General features: G+C 35.8%; 1 protein-coding gene across 1 annotated transcript; it reads right to left on the bottom strand.

Moving 5' to 3' along the window:
* Positions 1-310: 310 nt before the first annotated feature.
* Positions 311-3,428, bottom strand: LOC116204948 (peroxidase 42). Its single transcript, XM_031537334.1, has 6 exons — positions 3,090-3,428; positions 2,512-2,600; positions 2,306-2,405; positions 1,594-1,759; positions 891-1,247; positions 311-808 (listed from the first exon to the last, which is right to left on the bottom strand). Exons 1-6 carry the CDS (start codon positions 3,327-3,329, stop codon positions 756-758), a joined length of 1,005 nt encoding a protein of 334 aa, XP_031393194.1. The 5' UTR covers positions 3,330-3,428; the 3' UTR covers positions 311-755.
* Positions 3,429-19,367: the final 15,939 nt, after the last annotated feature.

The raw sequence follows: 19,367 nt of genomic DNA, 5'->3' as shown, positions 1-19,367 counted from the left end.
TACTACAAACTGAAGGATTCCCCTCTAAGAGCAGATATATAGTCTCGGTTACGAGGGTGGCCCGTAGACCTAAAACGATAAAATGAAAATCTTAAATAACTAATAAAAGAATACGGATAGTTCTACATAGATATCAAACCTGAAATCTCTTGATTATCAGAAAATAACATATACCACCGCGCTACACTCTCTTTTGATAATTTTTTTCCTTTTAAGAAACATGAAAACAAACCCGTATTTAAGAAAGAGGCGTCTGAACTTATCTTTAAACAATTTTCTGAAAGAAAGAAATAGAATATCATCATCATCATATTACAATCCATGCATATATATTATATCCTCCACGCACCATGCACCATCATCCATCCCATTACATCCATCCATATAAATACAACTCTTCTTCCGGAAACTCCACCAATTTATTGCCGACAACATTGTCAGCTTCACCTTCATGCCAACACAAGCAAAGTAGAATAATGGAAAAAGGCTACAAAAGAGAAACAGTTCCATTGCACATTGTACCCATTAACTTGATTAAAGTCCTTGGTCCCCCCTTCCCATTAATTTACATCTACACAATGACTTCGGGTCCACCCAAAGCCACTGCTCCGAACCTTTCCATTAAAAGGATACACTTCGAAACCCTAGCAAGGACACAAACCGAAGCCAACCATGCTTTTATTACTACTTGGCAACACTCGCTAATTCACCTCCCCCTATGTAGTAAACTTGGGAGGATCGACGATTAGGCCCTTCTAGTGGTGCTTGTTCACCATGTTGCACTGCTTCCTGACCTCACCCTTCGTCCCTGTTCAAGTTACGATTGAGAGCATTGCGTTAGTATCGATCAACTAACTTGTGTGAGAACCAAGGAATCAATTTGGACGTACCAGTGAGAGGGTTGTTCTCAGAGAGGATGGTGAAGGCCCTCGAGAACTCCTTGAAGAAGTAGTCGTTGCTCTTCGCCATCTTCTTCACGTAGGGCTTGGTCCTCTTGTCGGTGGCAAGCTGATGGTCCACAATCAGCAGCCCCTTGTTGTCCAGGATGTTCCTGTAGTAGTTGTTGTCGAATATCATGGGTGTCCCTCTGTCATTCCTCACGTACTGGACCGCCTTTGGGTCAGGGATCGGGTCAGGGCACTTGTAGAGCATGTGCTCCACGTGGTCTGGGTTCAGGGCTGGGTCGACTTGCGGGTACAGGCGGTGAACCAGCTTCACACAGTGGGTCCGGCCGACACTGTGCGAACCTGTGTTTACACATTATAGTACGGTTAAAGACCGATCATGTTGCATGTTAGTATCAAAAGAAAAAAAAAACAAAAAAAAAGACAAAAAGAACTATCAAAAAGATGTTGCATGTACCTCGTACCATAAGATCAAGGACAGAAACCTATGCTAGGGAGCGCCAAGAAGCCGACAAGCGAACATCCGATTCGGATGTTTGGAAAAAGGGTAAAATTTCTTATGTCCTAGTCCATTGTTCAATTTTGTACTTCATCCCATGTATGGTAGCCTTAATTAAAGCAGACTTAATATTCATACCGAAGTTTGGAGTACTATGCCAGTAATGTAATCAATGATGGGGTACTATACCTAGCAAAGCAACGACTCCAGGGGTGTCGATGCCCATGGCAGCAAACCTCTCGAGCACAACAGACATGCTCTCGTTGTGGTCTGGGAGGTAATCTTCCAATATCTCTGCCCTGCTCTTCCTCCCATCCCTTCGCCCTGTTTTCAGCGGAATGTACGGCCCTCCTAGCTGCCAACCGGAAGGGGAATTAAATCATAAATCCATAAATATAGATCTAAACTATTGATTAGACAAAGTAATCATCAAGACACGTACTTAATCTAGTATCTCCAACATTTTTTCAGCATGACCAGAAAATATCGATCATCAGTTTATTGGCTAAAACTAATTCCCGTTCAGATGTGTCAACTCGGCCTAACTCCAAGGTGATAATAGTCAAATTCAGCTGAAAACAAGAGGATTGAGGCTGAAGGTAATGGAAAAATTCCAGATCTGGAAACAGATCTTCAGCAGCAATTGTAATAATTATCTTCAAAACCTCATTAAAATAGAAAACGTCAAGAAACTTAAATGTCGGCCTTCCCCTGTCCTAAATAAATAAGTCAACCCCAAATATTTTGCAACTTTTTCCTGAACTGAAAACACAGTCATTTCATTCACCAAAAAAAAAAAAAAGAAATTACAGTCAGATCTAAGCAACCCCATCACAGAAATGAAAAAGGGTGAACAAAATTCTAAAACTTGGAAGGGGAAGAAGGTTTTAAGCCGGAGTACCGCAACAACGCCGTCCCTGGCAGACAGGACGAGGATATCGGCGCAAGAGACGACTCCGGGGCACTCCCTTTCAACCGCTTCTTTGATGTTGTCCAGGTACCTGGGAGGAATTAATCAACCAGGTCACTGGTAAGTCGGAAAGGTCATAGAAAATTAACGCGAGATAACAAAAAATATACGAAGAAGGACACGTCAACACGAACTACCTGAAGTTCCTCATCCCGAAGCTCCTGTCATGCTCCTTCTCAGACAGCTCCCTCCTCGTTGAGTCCAGCAGCAGGGAAGCATCGCATGACTGCTCACATGCATACCAAAGTGCCCGATCAGACCGCACATTAGATTACAAATTTTGCTGCATTACTTTTATTTTTTTATTTTTTTCCAAGTAGAAAGAAAATTTACAAAAACTCTTAAGTATTGAGAGTAATGGTGAATTAAAACTAGGCAACTTTAATTGATAAGCGCGTGTCAAATTCAAACAGTGGACCACTCAAAACCCATAGTTGTACGCATTTCATAAGTTGGTAGCCTAATATACCTCTTTGGGCATGAGATCCGTGAAATTCGAGACCGATAACAGCGCGTACGACTATTTGTACGTGATACCGAGATATTTTGGTGAGCACATTTTGTAAACCTCGTTCAAATTATCAGGTCAACATTGGAAAGCTTACTTACATATATTATCATGTCTTACGGACCGGTAATTAAATATGATGTGACAAGAGACGACGCAATGATATGGTACGAACGGAACGGGTCATGGTGAGATGGAACTACGTACCTGGACGGCGCAGTCATGGAAGAGGTTGCGGAGCCAGGAGAAGGCGGTGTTCTTGTGGCGCTTGTAGAGGAGCCTGACTTGCTCCTTGATGATGTCCTCAGCCTGGGGGCAGCTGTCCGTGTAGAAGTTCATCACCAGCCCAGGGTCCTCCTGATGATCTCCATTGTCGGCTGAAACAGCTGACAGGGCTGAGAAGCCGAACACAGCAAGCAAGAAGAACAGAGCAACTTTGGAACCCATGATGGGTTTTTTTTTGTTTCTTCCCCTAATTTTGCTCACTCGCTCTTCTTTCAGTGGGAGGGAGTGTGTGCTCTTATATAATGGAAGGATGCGATGATTTAGCAAATAAAGTAAGGATACGGTGGTGGCGAGAGAGTCTATTGTGTGTAATGAGTATATTACCTGGCACCTTATTACTGGATGTATATATATCTTTGTTAAAAATATATAATATATATTTTAAAAATTTCTAAAATTAAGAGAAATTGGGGAATATTTATTATCATGTGACGTATACCCGTTTAGTATAAAACTTTATCACGGTGGGGAAGAGACAAGGACATTAAACTGAAGCTGCGGGTCTTGCTGCCTTAGGTCTCCTCTCCCTACACTTGGATATATCCTAATTCATGCATTTACATTTACTGCTCAAGAAGAACCAGCAGAGTGGGGCTTCCTAGTGTTATCAAAATCGGATCGGATGATGAATCGGAAGGGGTATGGAGTCATGAGTTTATGGATCCAACCGGAAGTTCGATAGGTCGGACCGCACGTTTATTGAAAATAAAATAAATATTCATATTATTAAAAAAATTATGATAATTAAGATAAAAGTATGATGATTTTAAAGAAATATAATAATAGTATAAGAAAATATCTATATTTAATTTCTTACTTTAAAATAAATATTTTATTTTAATAAGTACTTAAAAGTAGAGTAAAAAGAATAAAAAAGTGGTGGTGGCTTGGTTTGTAGTATATTAATATGAGAAGCAAGAGGTCATGAGTTCAAATCCTTACACAACCAACCAATTTTTACATTAAATAGGAAACCCATAAAAACCCATAGAACCGGCCGGTTCAATGGAATTTTGCTTAAAATCGGCCGGTTCAAAACTGCCATTTCGATTTTCAGGCGAACCAGACCAGACATGGTGCCGGTTCCCGATCTGACCGGTCGAATCGGCCAGTCCGGTCCGATTCTGATAACAATGGGTTTCCTTATTGCGGTGTGCTCAATTTATTAATTAAAATTTATCTTCGCTTGAGCATCGGTTTCACCTTGAATAATAAATAACTTATTATCACTGCACATGTACATTTTATACACATGACGTGCGATTTACCAAATGCACTTCACGGTATGATTTATGTGCTAATTTTTGTGAGCATTGAAGTTTGGCAACACTTGTCCATATTCATTGATTAAAATGACCCGGATTACACGGGCCTTGTGGAAGTGCCGGGGAACAACTTCTTCTATTAGAATGGTAAATATAAAACGGTTAGTAGTCCTAACTTGCAATGGAGATGAGGGGTAGAGCCACTATGTTAGGACTGTTACAAGCTAGCTTATATACATACATACATATATATATATATATATATGGACTGATACCATGATATCAGAGCCAAGTGGAGATAGGATGTATAATCCGTTCTTATTTTTAGTTCCAGTAACTTGTATAGGTCATCACATCTAGGACCGCTTTCATGGCTGGTAGTATCTCATCTTGTGTTCTTCCTTAAGTGTCTAGTTGCATATCTATACAATGAACTAAAGTTGATAAATGTAGTAATGCACAGTCATAGCATAGGTCTCTCTAGTGTCTAGATCCAAAATACCACAATGAACTGATGTTAGGCAAAGAAGTAATGTTATGAGGCTCTAATGTCCATCCGGCAGTTCTAATGGACCCTACACATTCTAATCCTTAAGTGCGGTGCTCCAAGCCTACTGAACCCAGTTGTAAGTCCCGACGATTAGGGCAGTTTTTGGGTATAACTAGGAGGAGTAATGGTGTAAAGATATGGTCTAAGTAGATGGAGGTTATCTGCGTAACTCGGAGTAGAGTTATCCTCATACGTTATCGTTCAACAGTTGGGGTAGGAGATAGGACATGCGAGAGTCATGCTGAGTTTGTTTGTGTGCTATTATTGTTAAATCCAGGTACAGCAGTTGGGTAAGGTATGTACTAGATTTGTAAGGGAAACACAGTGTGAGGCTTCTTCCAGCATCGTCCAGGTATGTTTTAGATCTTGATCTTGAGAGAAGTTGGGGTGAGAGAGTAAGTTCGTTTTTAGCATCTTCAAACCACTTAGCTATTGGTCTATAGATCTCTAGAAATTTCGTCTAGGTATAGATTAGTGTACTGAAAGGTAAGGAACTGATATGTTGTTTGAATATCTTGATAAATATTTGTGAAACTGGAAGATTTATTGTTTTCAAAATGGATTGGTTTAAAGCAAGCTCTTCGAGTACATGTCCTTATGAAAACTCTTTCGATAATGATTATGTTCTCAACAGAGAAGAGATCAATTTGGAATATTTTGATAAATCTTATCGATGATTAGAAAATCCCAAGAATCGCTTCAAAATAGACTTATAAAAACTCAAAATTCTAACAAATATTTTTAAAAACCGATTACACCATAACCACTGAGGAAAGGGATATCCCCCTAAAAAAATCCTCACAAACCATAAAACTATTGAACCAAGAGTCATTGAAAAAATATGAGAGAAGGTACAACTTCATCCATATAGTGCTCGTCCAAGTGGGCATAAAACCCCTAACCAAAGAAGACTTAGATACCTCAGTACTCTTAGTGCTTAGGGACGCTAGGCTTTTGAAATACCATGAATCCATCCTTGGGACAGTTGAGACCAGTCTGTGCGACGAACCGGTCCATTTTAATTGTTTCCCAAATTTCACCATGTCCTTCAAAGACAAAACATAACTCATGGCTTAACATTGCAAATCAAAACGCACAATTACAAAATTGCTCTAGGCTCCATCCCTTTAGCTCTTGTGTACAGAGTCCATTACAAAACAATGGTCTCAGCGTTTGCAACCAAAGCCTTCAAACATAGTCCCAAAGGACAAACCCTCTTTTTCCAAGCGGACATTGCCAGGTCAAACACTGTAGTCCCCAGACCAATTAGGTGGAATGAGGTAACTCTTCCTGATGAATGGGCCTTAGAAGACGCAGTTGCCCCTGAAAAAATTCAAAATAAGGAACCTAGTCGAGTGAGCCAGTTCCAAAATGGGAGAGTTTCCATAAGCTTTCGCCATAGGAGATCAGTCGACGAACAATCAACCTCAAACCCCTCGATAGGATCTTCTTTTAGAAGCACCAAGCTAAGAAGAAGATCATTCAGTGTTGCTCCATCGGCAAACACTTTCCAAACAGCTACTGAAACCCCTCTTAGGTCCGTCAACCTTAGAGGATTAAGTAGTGTCGCCACTGATATTCCTAGGCCAGTATACTCTGTCCCAAATACAGATGAAACTGAGTCTTCATCCCCTTCACCAACATTTTTATCCATAACCGATAGCACCATAATCAATCATAACCCTGAGATCTATATGATTGAGAAGCCCTTCACATTAGCATCCAACAGCCTTGGGAACGATTTCTGCTCCAAAGAAAATAAAAACAGAAGGGATTGGTTGCATGATGTCTTTTCAGAAAAATACGTTAAGACAATAATGCAAAATCAGTGGATAAAATTCATGGAGAAAAACAAGAAAAATATCCTTTTCTGGGACTGGTTTAACCAAGTTTACATGGAAGAAAAGGCCATCAAATTCACTGAAAAAACCATAACTTGGCAACTGCCTTTTAACAAAATCATAATTTCCTCAAAACCTCCTCCCAAATATGTTGAGCCCATAGAACCTGAGCAAACCAAAAACCTTAGGTTACTCAACATGATGATCAGAAACACCCACGCCTTAGAGCATGAAAACTGAGAAAAAGAAAGAAAACAAACTGAGTCAGAACTTCGCCAAAAACTCCATGAGTTACAAAAAGAAGTTAAAACTCTGAAAAACGATGAAAAGTTGGTTCAGACCTTGGACAATGCTGAACCCAAACCTGAGTGTAAAAGCCAGGAATTCACATTTCAAAAATACCTCCTAAAACCTATAATAAGTGTACACGACTTCCAGATGGAAGCAACTGCCTTGTTGGATACTGGTGCAAATGCAAATTGTGTGAGGGAGGGATTGATTCCTTTAAAATATTGTGAAAAAAACCCATGAATTATTACGTTCTGCAAGTAATGATAAACTAAAAATTTCATACAAAATTGCAGAAGCAGAAGTAAAAAATAAAGATTCAACATACAAAACTGGATTCTTAGTAGTAAAAGACTTAAAAAATGAAGTCATACTAGGAACCTCATTCATCCAGCTCATCAAACCCTTCCTTTTCACCAACTCTGGCATAAAAACGGTGTACTTAGGAAGCAAAATCATTTTTCCTTTCATCATAACACCTGTAACCAGAAATTTGGACATGATATAGGCGACTGAGAGGCAAATTAGCTGGGTAAAAGATGAGATTTTCCACCATAAAGTTGAAAATCTGCTCCAAAAATCAGATTTGAAACAAAAAAATCGATAATCTCAATAGTCTGATCCAAAAGTCAGTCTGCGGATAAACTCCAAATGCTTTATGGGGTAGGAAGCAACATGTCATTGATCTACCTTATGAAAAGGATTTCGATGAGAAAAATATCCCAACAAAAGACAGACCCATTCAGATGAATCAAGAGTTGGAAATACATTGTAAGCAGGAAACACAGGAACTCTTGAACAAAAAATTGATTAGACTTAGCAAGTCTCCCTGGAGTTGTTCAGCTTTCTACGTGAACAAAAATATTGAACTTGAGAGAGGACAAATACAAAACTGCATTCACGGTTCCTTTCAAACAGTTCGAATGGAATATAATGCCTTTTGGGCTCAAAAATGCCCCATCTGAATTTCAGAAAATCATGAATGACATCTTTGGTGCATACTCAGATTTCATAATTGTATACATCGATGATGTCCTCATATTTTTCAAAACCATTGATTCTCATTTCAAATATGTGAACCATTTCATGAGAATCACATCAAAAAATGGCTTGACTGTGTCTCCGACTAAAGTCTGCCTTTTCCAACAAAAATTCGATTCTTAGGGCATATCATCAGCAAGGGCACCATAATCCCCATCAACAGGTCCATCCAGTTTGCTGATAAATTCCCTCACCAGATCCATGTTGATAATCTATTTATGTTGATATTCCCTTATATCATATTTTTGTTCTTTTAGTACTCTATGGTTATCCCTTAGTCGAGATCTTGGGTGTAAATGATTTCAGACTCTTCCCCTTTTCTTTTATTTTCAATGTCTTCTTTTGTTGGGTGTAATATGCATGTACTCCCTCCAGCCCATCATGGGCTAAGTTTCTAAATAAATCTTTCATGTTGATCATCTATTTATGTTGATATTCCCTTATATCAGATTCTTGCTCTTTCAGTACTTTATGGTTATCCCTCAGTCGAGATCTTGAGTGTATATATATATATATATATAAGGGTTAATAACACAAAAAAGCACAAATTTTTCACATTTTAATATTTATAGTACAAACTTTTTTCCTTAACTTAAAAATGCATAAACTTTCAATTTAATAACAATTATAGCACGACGTCAAATTTTTCGTTAATTTGGATGGAATCGAGACTACAGACGGCCCCATAAACCCCAATCGAGAGGTGATGGCCAGGGTCGTGGCTCTACTCGTCGGAATAAGGAGAATCCCCAATTTGAGGGTCCTCTTAATTCCCGAGGGTGGGGGCCTCGATTCCGGCCACCACCCCCTGATTGGGATGTCCAGCACCCTCCTCCCGATGGGGTTGTCAACACCTTCTATAGCCTCAATTCCGTCCAAATTAACAGAAAATTTGATACTGAACTAGAATTGCTATCAAATCGAAAGTTTATGCATTTTTAGGTTAAGAAAAAAAGTTCGTGCTAGAATTGTTAAAATGTGAAAATTTTGTATTTTTTTTATTATTGACCCTAATATATTGCTACATGAAGGCCAACGTTTCAAATAATAAAGTCCAATATTTGAAAATTATCTATTAAAAAGATTGATTATAATAATTACCTATTAATTCAGCTTTGGAATTGTATTTGACCTAATTTACTTGTATGCCCAGGTACTTGTAGATAATCTATCTATTGAAATTCGGGAGAATGACAGTTTCGGTCCTATAAATTTGGCTTTTAGTCCATTTTAGTACTATAAATTTTAAAAGTATCAAATCAGTCATATGTGTTTGTTTTGTAAGGCAATTTTGGTCAATTTCGTGACAAAAGGTAACGGATGCTGATGTGGACACTAACGCAATTAAATAGCGCAACGTGGCAAATTCTTATTGGAGGAAATTTTAAAATTTTCAAGAAAAATAAAAACACAAAAAAATAATGAAGAATTAATAAAAAATAAATTTTAAAATAGAAATTTCTTAGAAAAAGTAAAAAATAAACAGACCCATCCCTTACTGGGGGCTAGGTTGCTCTTCTCCAAGGGTAGGAGCCCAACCTCATCCAAGGGGTGGGGGCGCCGGTGGGGCCCCTACCCCTAGAGACGAGCGACAAGGGTTGGGTCTCTTTCTTTATATATATTTTTTAATTTTCTATTTTAAAATTTAATTTTTATTATTTAATATTTATTTCTCATTTTCTTTTAAAATTTTAAATTTTCAACCAATAATAAATTGCCACGTGGCGTCAGCATCCATTATCTTTCCCTCACGAAATGGACTAAAATTTCCTTACGGAGCAAACGTATATGACTAATTCGACACTTTTAAAACTTTTTAGCATCAAAATTGATTGAAGGTCAACTTATAGGACCAAAAATGTCTTTCTCCATCGAAATTTTGAAAGCAATCGAAGTACGAAATCCTTCTACAATCTTGGATATGTAGAATTTTATTAAAAAAAATATTACTTCCCTTTCCTCCCGGCTTTATTTTCTTTTGATATACATCACTTGGTATTAGGAAGTCCAATAAATCCTCATTAATCCAGCTTTGATCCTAGTTGAATTACTGAAAACTCTCTTAATTGTAATTTTCTTTATTTAAAAGATTCAAAAGTGATATCTTATTTAAGGGAAAGAGATGTCGAACCATTTGAATTAACCCATTTAAGTTTTCCTTGCATTTTTGGACTGAGAAATAAAAATGGAGAGAAAGAAACAAAGGGAAGAGAGAATTTATATAGAATGTTGCAAAATTTTCGCAGGAGGGGGTGGTAGGCGGGAAGGCTCCCCATCCCCACACTAGAGGGGCCTTCCATTTATTTTACTTTTTTTTTTATCAATTCTTTTTTGTTTTCAAAAATTTTTATTTGAAACTTACAAAGAATGTATCATAGAATTGTAACTTAATTATGAATAAATATGTGTATGGCATGAAATTACATGCCAAAGTAGTAGTATTAAAAAAGTTGATTAACATAAAGATCAAATAACATAATTCTCATAATGTAAATGACGCAAAAAAAGGACGAAATTGAAATGCGATCAAAACCAATATTGTAATTGCTTTTATTTTTACTAGTTAAAATTTGTTGAAGATTTGAAGTTATAATTGTGAAAAATTAATATAGTCATCTTAGGTGACAACACACAAAAACCAAGTCTAATTCATTGTGTATAGATATAAATTGGTGGCATACGCTCTTGACTAATTAATATAGAGGTTTCAGATTATATTCCCATAGTATGATTACATGTACCGTTTTATTAGGTTTTTTCAGTTATATTTCATTAGATTTTATATTTTCTTATACTAATCTTATGCACGGACTTCCTTTGTAATTAAAGAAAAGATAGATATAATAAAATATGAGGATAATATACTATAGCATTTATCATTTAACTTCAATAATCTAAACAAAATATATGGTCCCAACATTATTTTCAAACATCTAATACAATAATAGAATTAATAAATGATTTACCAAAAGACACCATCTTTTAAAAGATCTTTTTGAACTCTCAAGAAATCATCCATATAACTAATTTAATTAATTAACTAATATCCCAAATAAAACAAATAAGTTACCCAGAAAAAATATAATTTTCTTGGCCATGTCTCTTCTCAAATAGCTCACTAAACTTCCCATCTCTCGCAGCCCACATTAGCTAGAACACTTTATTACGACACGAAAAGAAATACTACATAGAAGTAGTTGCTCCTTGTTAAGTCATTTTCCTTTGTATAAACTTATAAATTAATTTTTACTTATTTTAATGATTTATTACACATCATTACAATTTAGTGTTGACATTAAATCAATCGTACTCTTAATTAAAATATAATTATTTTGATAGATTCTCTTTTGCTAGTTTTTTATATAGTTAGGGTAGGTATGTTCTTCTCTATATAGATATGAAAGGGAGAGGAAATACTTGAAGAAGCAAGTAGAAATATAGGGAAGGTAGTAAAGGCAACAATGAAAAATATGTATAGATTATTCGTTGAAATTTTGTAAGATAATACTTTCTATTAGGTCATCAACATGATATGTGTGCTAGACTTACTAATTTGATGGGTTACAGAGTGGTCACAAGGACCGTGGGAAATAGCTGGCGAAATTTGATTACAACTCAGTAACCAAAAAAATAAAAAATAAAATTATGTATGAAAAGAGGCTAAAAATTGGTGAGGCGGTTGGGGACGTCCCTCATGAAGAAGGACCTGTTTTAATTTGTTACAAATTTAAGGGAAGAGATGTTATATATACAGACACACACTATATGTTGTATCTTATTTGTGCAAGGGCACAACTAGAATTTTGGGTGGTCCATATAATTTTTATCCATAATTTGCAGGGATCAGACAATGCGAATTTGTTCCAATTTTGCCCGGTGGATAAGCTGAATGGGCCGAAGCATTTCTTTTTCTTCGTTCCACTCTCTTATTACCGAAGTGGGGAAAACCCTTTTTTTTGGTGGGGGGGGGGGAGCGGAACCCTTTTTTATTCATTTTTTTCCCTTGTTGGTTGGCCGAGTTTTAAGGAAAGAGCGTAATTTAATTACTTTTTTTTATAGTAAACTTGAGTATAAGGAATTCCTACTCTGCATTTACAATATATAAGAAATTTTTTTTAATCTATTACAATTTTGTATTCATCCCAAATAATGCAACAAATATAAAAAAGAAGAAGAAATAACCTTCCCATTTTTGGCCATGAAATAATCTTTCATATAAAAAGAAAAATCAATTGCCTGTTTTTGTTATTTTTTCCTTGCGTAAATGTCATCGATGTATTGAGGTTTTAGTAAAACTTTTGCTTTCAATGACAAAAATATAATAGACCTTCTACCCTTAGAAAGAAAAATTTATCAAAGTATTTTCGTTTTCAAGGTTTTCTTAATATAATTCTTCAAAAAGATCGCTTCAACTAGTATAGATTACAATGGATTCATTTTCTTGTTTCATAAAATCAAAATTGTTGAATGTTTTACTATTTGACTATATTAATTCCGAAACTTTTAACAGCTAGTTAGATTCTTTTGTAATTATATATATATTGCTTGACATAATCCCAATAATACTATAACAAATCTATTTTAAATAATAAAAGCTGGATTGAGACATAAAAAAGTACCACGTAAGAAGAAAGAGACTTTTCGTCGCGTGATCTTTCATGTGCCACCAATAAAAATGTTAGGGAAAAACACAAAAATCCTTATTGTGGTTTGGAGTCGGGACAAATCACACCATGTTCTTTTGTTTGGGACAATTAGTCCTCTTGTGATTTACTCCGTTAGATATAGGGGGTTACGATATTTTTTTTCATTTTCAATTCTCAATCTTTAGCCTTTTAATCATTTGATCCTAAATCCTTTTTTTATCATTCATATCCTCATCTTTTCATTTTATTTCATTTTAATCCTATAACGAAAAATAGAAGGGGGAGGGAGTCGGGACCGCCAATCGGCGACCCCGAACCCTCCACTGAGGGTGTCAGCACCCATGGTGGAGGGGTCGGGGCCGCCAATCGGGGACCCCTACTCATCCGCCGAGGTCGTTGGCGTCCTCTGTGGGTGTCAACACCCTCGGTGGAGGGATCGCCGATTGGCTGCCTCGACCCGACCCTCTCCCCCTTCGATTTTTCGTTATAGGACTAAAATGAAATAAAATGGAAAGTTGAGGATATGAATGATAAAATAACAAGATTTAGGATCAAAATGATTAAAAAGCTAAAGATTGAGGACTGATAATGAAAAAAATTAACGTCAAAACTCCTTATATCTAACGGAGCAAACCACATAGGAGCTAATTGTCCCAAACAAAATAGCATGGTGCAATTGTCCTGACCCCAAACCACAATGAGGGTTTTTGTCTTTTTTCCAAAATGTTATAAGTGACAGAATGTACTATTACCATCTCGCTTCTGAAACTGAAAAAACATGTACTCATGGAAGACGATAAGACTAAAATATAATAAATTAGCCACATTGAATCATATTATTACAATTCACTAGCTAAAATCTCTTTCTAATGAATAATATTGTGACGTCGAGTATAGTTGCTCTGATACGGACAAAGTAGCAAAATCATACTATAAATATAACTTGAGAGTGGGAGTCATTCTTCACGATTATGGAGCAATTTCATCCATTGATTGAGGTCGTATTAGCACTTTCGATTATAGAGCTGTAAATAATATTTTGCTCTGTGGATCATAAGATTAAAAAGGCTTTTGTATTTTTACGAAGAGATTATTTCACAATTTTCCATGAACACGTTGATCATGTGGGTCAGAAATTACCTCATGTGAAGGTGGAAAGCATAGTTCAACCTATGCAAATTAGGGTTGGATGTACTTAAAAAAAATGAACTTTTGAATTGAATTGGAAATAATGTCTTGCTCAGGCCGGCAATACTTTGAAATTTTCTTAAACTAAAATATTACTATTAATAAGAAAATTCACTTGGTCACAATAACATACCTCATGTGCGTTCGTCTATTTTCCTTAAATGCACGAGAGTGCTATTAATAAACTTTGATTTTTGTCTACGGGAATACTTCTTTTTTCGTCAATTAAGGGGATTAGAGCACTATTAACTTTTTTGAGCGAAAAAATTGGGACGCATTACTCTCATAATTTCAAAAAAATCAGGAAATTAGATATTATAAGTTATTCTCTTTTTAACAAATGTATTTTTTGAGACTTGAACTTGGATTCTCCTTTTCACAGAATTAAAATTGCTTATCATTCAAGTAATACTTTATTGGTAGAACTTTATTATTTTTCGGCTGAAAGAAGTAAAAAATTATTTTTTAATAATAATAATAATGTAAGAAGAACATTTATAAAAGGATAAAATAGGGTTCAGATCTATAGAAGGGGTCACAAGGTGCCACTAGCCACCAAAAGAAAATATCTAAATAGTAAATGATTATTTGAGACCTAAAGGCAGAGAACAAGTGGTTGGAGAATTTCGATATCGCTGCAACAGAGATTAGAGAATGTGCTCCATCCATCATTTATTATAACGAGTAGATCATGTGGCATTTAAGAGCCAGCCAATTAGGGGACGAACCAAAGAGCCAGAATTACTGATAATATGATAAAGTATATATGCTTAATGGAGTAGATAAACGTATGAACCTACCGTTGGCACAATTGTTCAGTCTAAGTCCATGTAGTTGAACATTTTCATTTGCAATGACAATGTCGGCTTACATGTATCATAACGAGAGAAAGAGGTATAATGATCAAATGATATACTTATAATTTACTCATAAAAAAAACTACTAAAAGTTTTTTACCCTATCCTTCCTAATGCTATTCAGATAAGGATTATGAACCAATAAGAGAATTCCTTCATAACCCACCTCACCTCTCCATAACTCATATTCCTTCCCATTATCCAAAGAAAGTGTGAATCTTTTGGCCTCCTTCTATGAGTGACATAACCCAATAGAATTGACTACACGCTTTGATATTATTCTTTACCTTATTTGGGAAAAATAAGGGGGTCCTGCCAAATATCTCCTTCTGGAGCTGCTCACAAGGTCACAGTAATAAAGAGGATAGTACGGGGTTCATGAGTTTCCATTGGAAAAAGAAATAAAGCAAAAGAAAAGTAACTGTAAAACCCTTACAGCTACACTTATATCGAAAAAGTGAAAAAAAAAAATTGATGTGCATAATACATTTAAAGAGATAAAAGAATATAATATTGAAATCCAAAAACTAAAAAATTGATTACAATGTCCGTTGATAAAATACTCATAATTTATTTTATACTTAAAATGGGATAAAAATCGGATTACTCCAATGAAATGAGACAAAATTTTCATATGTATACGAAATAAAAGATGTGCATTTCAGGATAAAAGCTTTTCATTTGGCTTTAATAATTCTGCAACCTTATAATACGTGGAACTCTTAAAGGTATCTAAATATAGATGTTAATACCCACAACCAAGCACCATACAAAAGAAATTTGAAATGAGATAAACAATGTAATGCACAACTTAATATTATATAATCAGATATAAAGCAAAGTACAGCTAGTGGTTTGCTTGATCAGTCCTAGTTTATTATGTATATTTAGGATCAGCATCTTCCGTTTAATTCACATTTTCTTTCAGGAAATGCCATCGCAAAATACAAATCAAAAGACAAAAGAGTTGGACTGCTCAAAGATGCAAAATAAATTTATGACAAGTCAGTCTACCTTGAGCCAATAAATATCACTATGATTTTTGGAAATCAATTTGTGACAATTCTTTTTTCTTTTTTCTTTTTTTTAATAAGTATTTCAGACAGGTCATCATGCAAAAGTAGCATTTTAGGTCAGGCGGCGACAATTTCCTCTAATATTTTTGTTATGTGCGTAAACATAAGGAAAAAAAATTTGTGTTTACGCACGTTATATATATTCCTGTACGAAATTGTTAGGAAATTTATCAAGAAGAACAAATGATATTTATGAATTATCCAAAAGCAGCTGATCAATTTTTTTTGCAGCTGACTCAGATGGTTTGGTCAAGATCTGTATACATCGAATACCATAAATTACAGTATATCATATGTTATTGTTAAGAGGATCATCCCTTAAAATGTGAAATTCTCCATTGCTTAATCACACATAATTAATGGGGCATCTTGCTTCCCTAGGCCTAAGCGCGCACGATGATTTTTTTCTTTGATGGAAATTAATTAATCAATTAATTAACTGCAGGATTCGAGAGATTCCAATATGGACCCACCAATTGAAAGAAATATGTATGACTTTTTCTTCCTTTTTTTGGCTAAGAATTATGAGAGCTAGCCATTCATGCATGCTCAAGTTTGAGCAAAGGAAATTTCTACAACTTGTGAAACTTTCAAAGTGTGGGGAGCCTTTGAATAATTATTGGTGATGTAAATGGTGGGGACAGCTTATCCTTTAAATTTGATCAAAACCTCCAGACCGACCGACAAAGAACAGTAATTATAGAGGAGATTTATAATATGATCGAGACAAACAAGTAAAATCCATCCATCCATCAGTCACATTTATAATATTTCAAGCGATTTAACGTTTATGCTCATTTAAAAAGAATTCGAATTCAAATTTTGTGAATGAAAAAAAATCATAATTGGTAGAAGTTTATTTTTTAATGAGTCGATTCAATTTAAATTAGATTAGTCGAGACAATGAGCTTCTGAATATGCAAGGGCACTCGAAAAAAAAAATCCAATCCAATCCAAAAATGATGTTTAATCAGTCTCATTAATTAATGTAGCAATTTCTTTTCTATATATTTATTTGAAAAAACCTGAGTAGAAGCCAAGTGGCAGCTAAGCGGCTGGCCCCCGGATAGGACAGGCTTGGCTTGGCCTGGCCACCGACAGTTTCACTTTGTGGAAATTCTATTTAGACCCTCAAAGTATAGCTTTAGTGTCAGTTCGCCCCCTCTGGTTCACTTTTTGTTACGATCAATTTCTTTTTATGCACTTTAGGTTTATCTATATTTTAAGACGAATGGCGTTTGATCGAAGGATAGAGAAGGAATAGGAATGTGCTAGGATCACAGAAGCTCACTAATATTCAATTTATTCTTAAAAGTTTTAATTTATATTTGTCTAAATTTCAATAATTATCTTTTCTAACGTCACATAGCTAAGAAGAAGATATCAACAAGAGAGTTCCCAATAATTTCACATCATAAATCACAATGATACATATAATTTGTATACGTAATATAATATCATTTTCTTTTTGGCTTGAAGTAATATAAATATCATCTCGTTGTCTATAATAAGTTAAAAACTATATATTTATATGTGAATAGTCAAAGCCAAATTGTCATCATTGCATGCATTGTACAAGAAATGGTACATTAACCAAGACCAAGCCCAATATTAAATAAATTAGGATCGAAGTAGCTGCAAATCATCATAATTATTTTGTATAATCGAGAAATCTGAAGTCTGAAGATGTTGCGTGCTAGGCATGCTGCGTTCTTAATTTGACTTTCAGTACAGGAAATTAACAAAATGAGATGGCCTCCAAAATCCATGCAGATTTATAATTTCTTTCTTCGAGGTCTTAAAAACGACAGGTGAATAAGGTGAATGTAACGTAGTGGTGCACGTTATCATCTGTAAATCAAGAGTGTGCAGGTTCAATTATTTTAATGAGACTTTCCGCATATATTTATTAGCAAGAACTGAGCTTTTGTAAATGTGCTCAAATTTTATGTTGATGGGCTGGGCTGGATTGATTCGATCAGATCCAACCATTATGGGCCAAAATCTGGACTCGGCCAGTGATGCTCAAAGAAGTCAAATCTTGGACTCTCGTAATAATCTCTCCCACGGCTGTCTAAATTATGGGAAGGTCTATGATACAATCAAAATTAAAGCGATGGAAGAAAACACTCAAAGTAAATTATTTTAATTGGTAGTAAATTACTTAATTTTTTTAGTAAATTGCTAAAAAAAAGTAAAGTAAGCAAATTTAGAAGCATATTTAAATTTTTAGTAATTCATTTGATTGCATGGTTTAACTATCATTGTTGATTGCGCCATGGACTCTCCACCAAATTATAAGCAATTGAAAATCAGTAACTCTCTCCCTTTTACTCCATACTTGTAGAGTCCATGGACGGTTTCTGCATTCTACACGCCGATCGGGTAGTTTCTATTTAACCCGAGCCCGATTTTATATTTACCTACAACTTACAAAAAGCCAAGAGTCTCTTATTTAAGGAGAAAAGCCTAAGAACATACGTTTAAGGTTTAATCAAAGCACAACACAGTGATCCAATTGGTAATGACATGAATAGCAGTTTAAAAGTCTGTAAGGACTCAATATTGCAGTATCTTTACAGCAGTTCATTGTCGCCATGTCGGAATGAGTAGACTGGGGAACCTAGTCAATATTTCAAAATAATAGGTTCATTGTAATCGGTTTTGATATTAATTTGTTGGGGATTCGACTCAAATAAACAATGAATTAAATAGAGCGAGAAGAAGAGGAGATTGACACAAGAAATTTATGAGGTAAAATCCTCTCCATCGATGTGATCGAGAGGGAAACATTCACCGACAAAGAAGGCTTCGTCTTCTCTCTCTATGACCAATGATTAAGAGTACAAACTAGAGATTTCGAATTGAGATGTGAAATCCTAATCCGGTTACAAAAACTCTCAAAGTCATCAACACTCTCCAATAGGTGTTCTATGTGATTACACGGCAATTTGGGTTTAGAAGATGTGCTTTAGACCGACATTAAGTGGGCAAAACCGAAGAAGCAAACCGATATACAAAAACAAGGATCGGGCTCGGGTTGTACAGACGGCCTCCGCCCCGCACCTCGGTAAAAAACTTCCAGCAACTTGCTGGTGCATGACAGCAGCGGCTCCCTGAGACACAGCCTTGGCCTTGTGATCTCAAAATGCTGGAGCCTCAAAATGCATACCATTGAGAGAAATTCAAAAGGCTGCCACTTGTTTACATGCCTCTCAAGTTGTCATTGACTTCATGAATATATTTCTTACTTCTTGCAAACATCCTCCCACATTTTCAGTTAGATTCAACGACGCTCCACGACTTCAAAATGTCTGCACAACCTCAAACATGCGAATTACATTCGATAAATCTCCACCTTGGGTCATATTTTACTTAACTACTTAAACATTATGCTCATCATGCACTCCTTGGCTAAAGGCCCCTCCCGGCTTACTCAATTTATCCA

The sequence above is a fragment of the Punica granatum genome, chromosome 4 (assembly GCF_007655135.1).
Source record: "Punica granatum isolate Tunisia-2019 chromosome 4, ASM765513v2, whole genome shotgun sequence".
Lineage (NCBI taxonomy): Eukaryota > Viridiplantae > Streptophyta > Magnoliopsida > Myrtales > Lythraceae > Punica > Punica granatum.
Note: the sequence above shows the minus strand (reverse complement) of the source record. Positions and strands in the feature narration are given on the sequence as shown.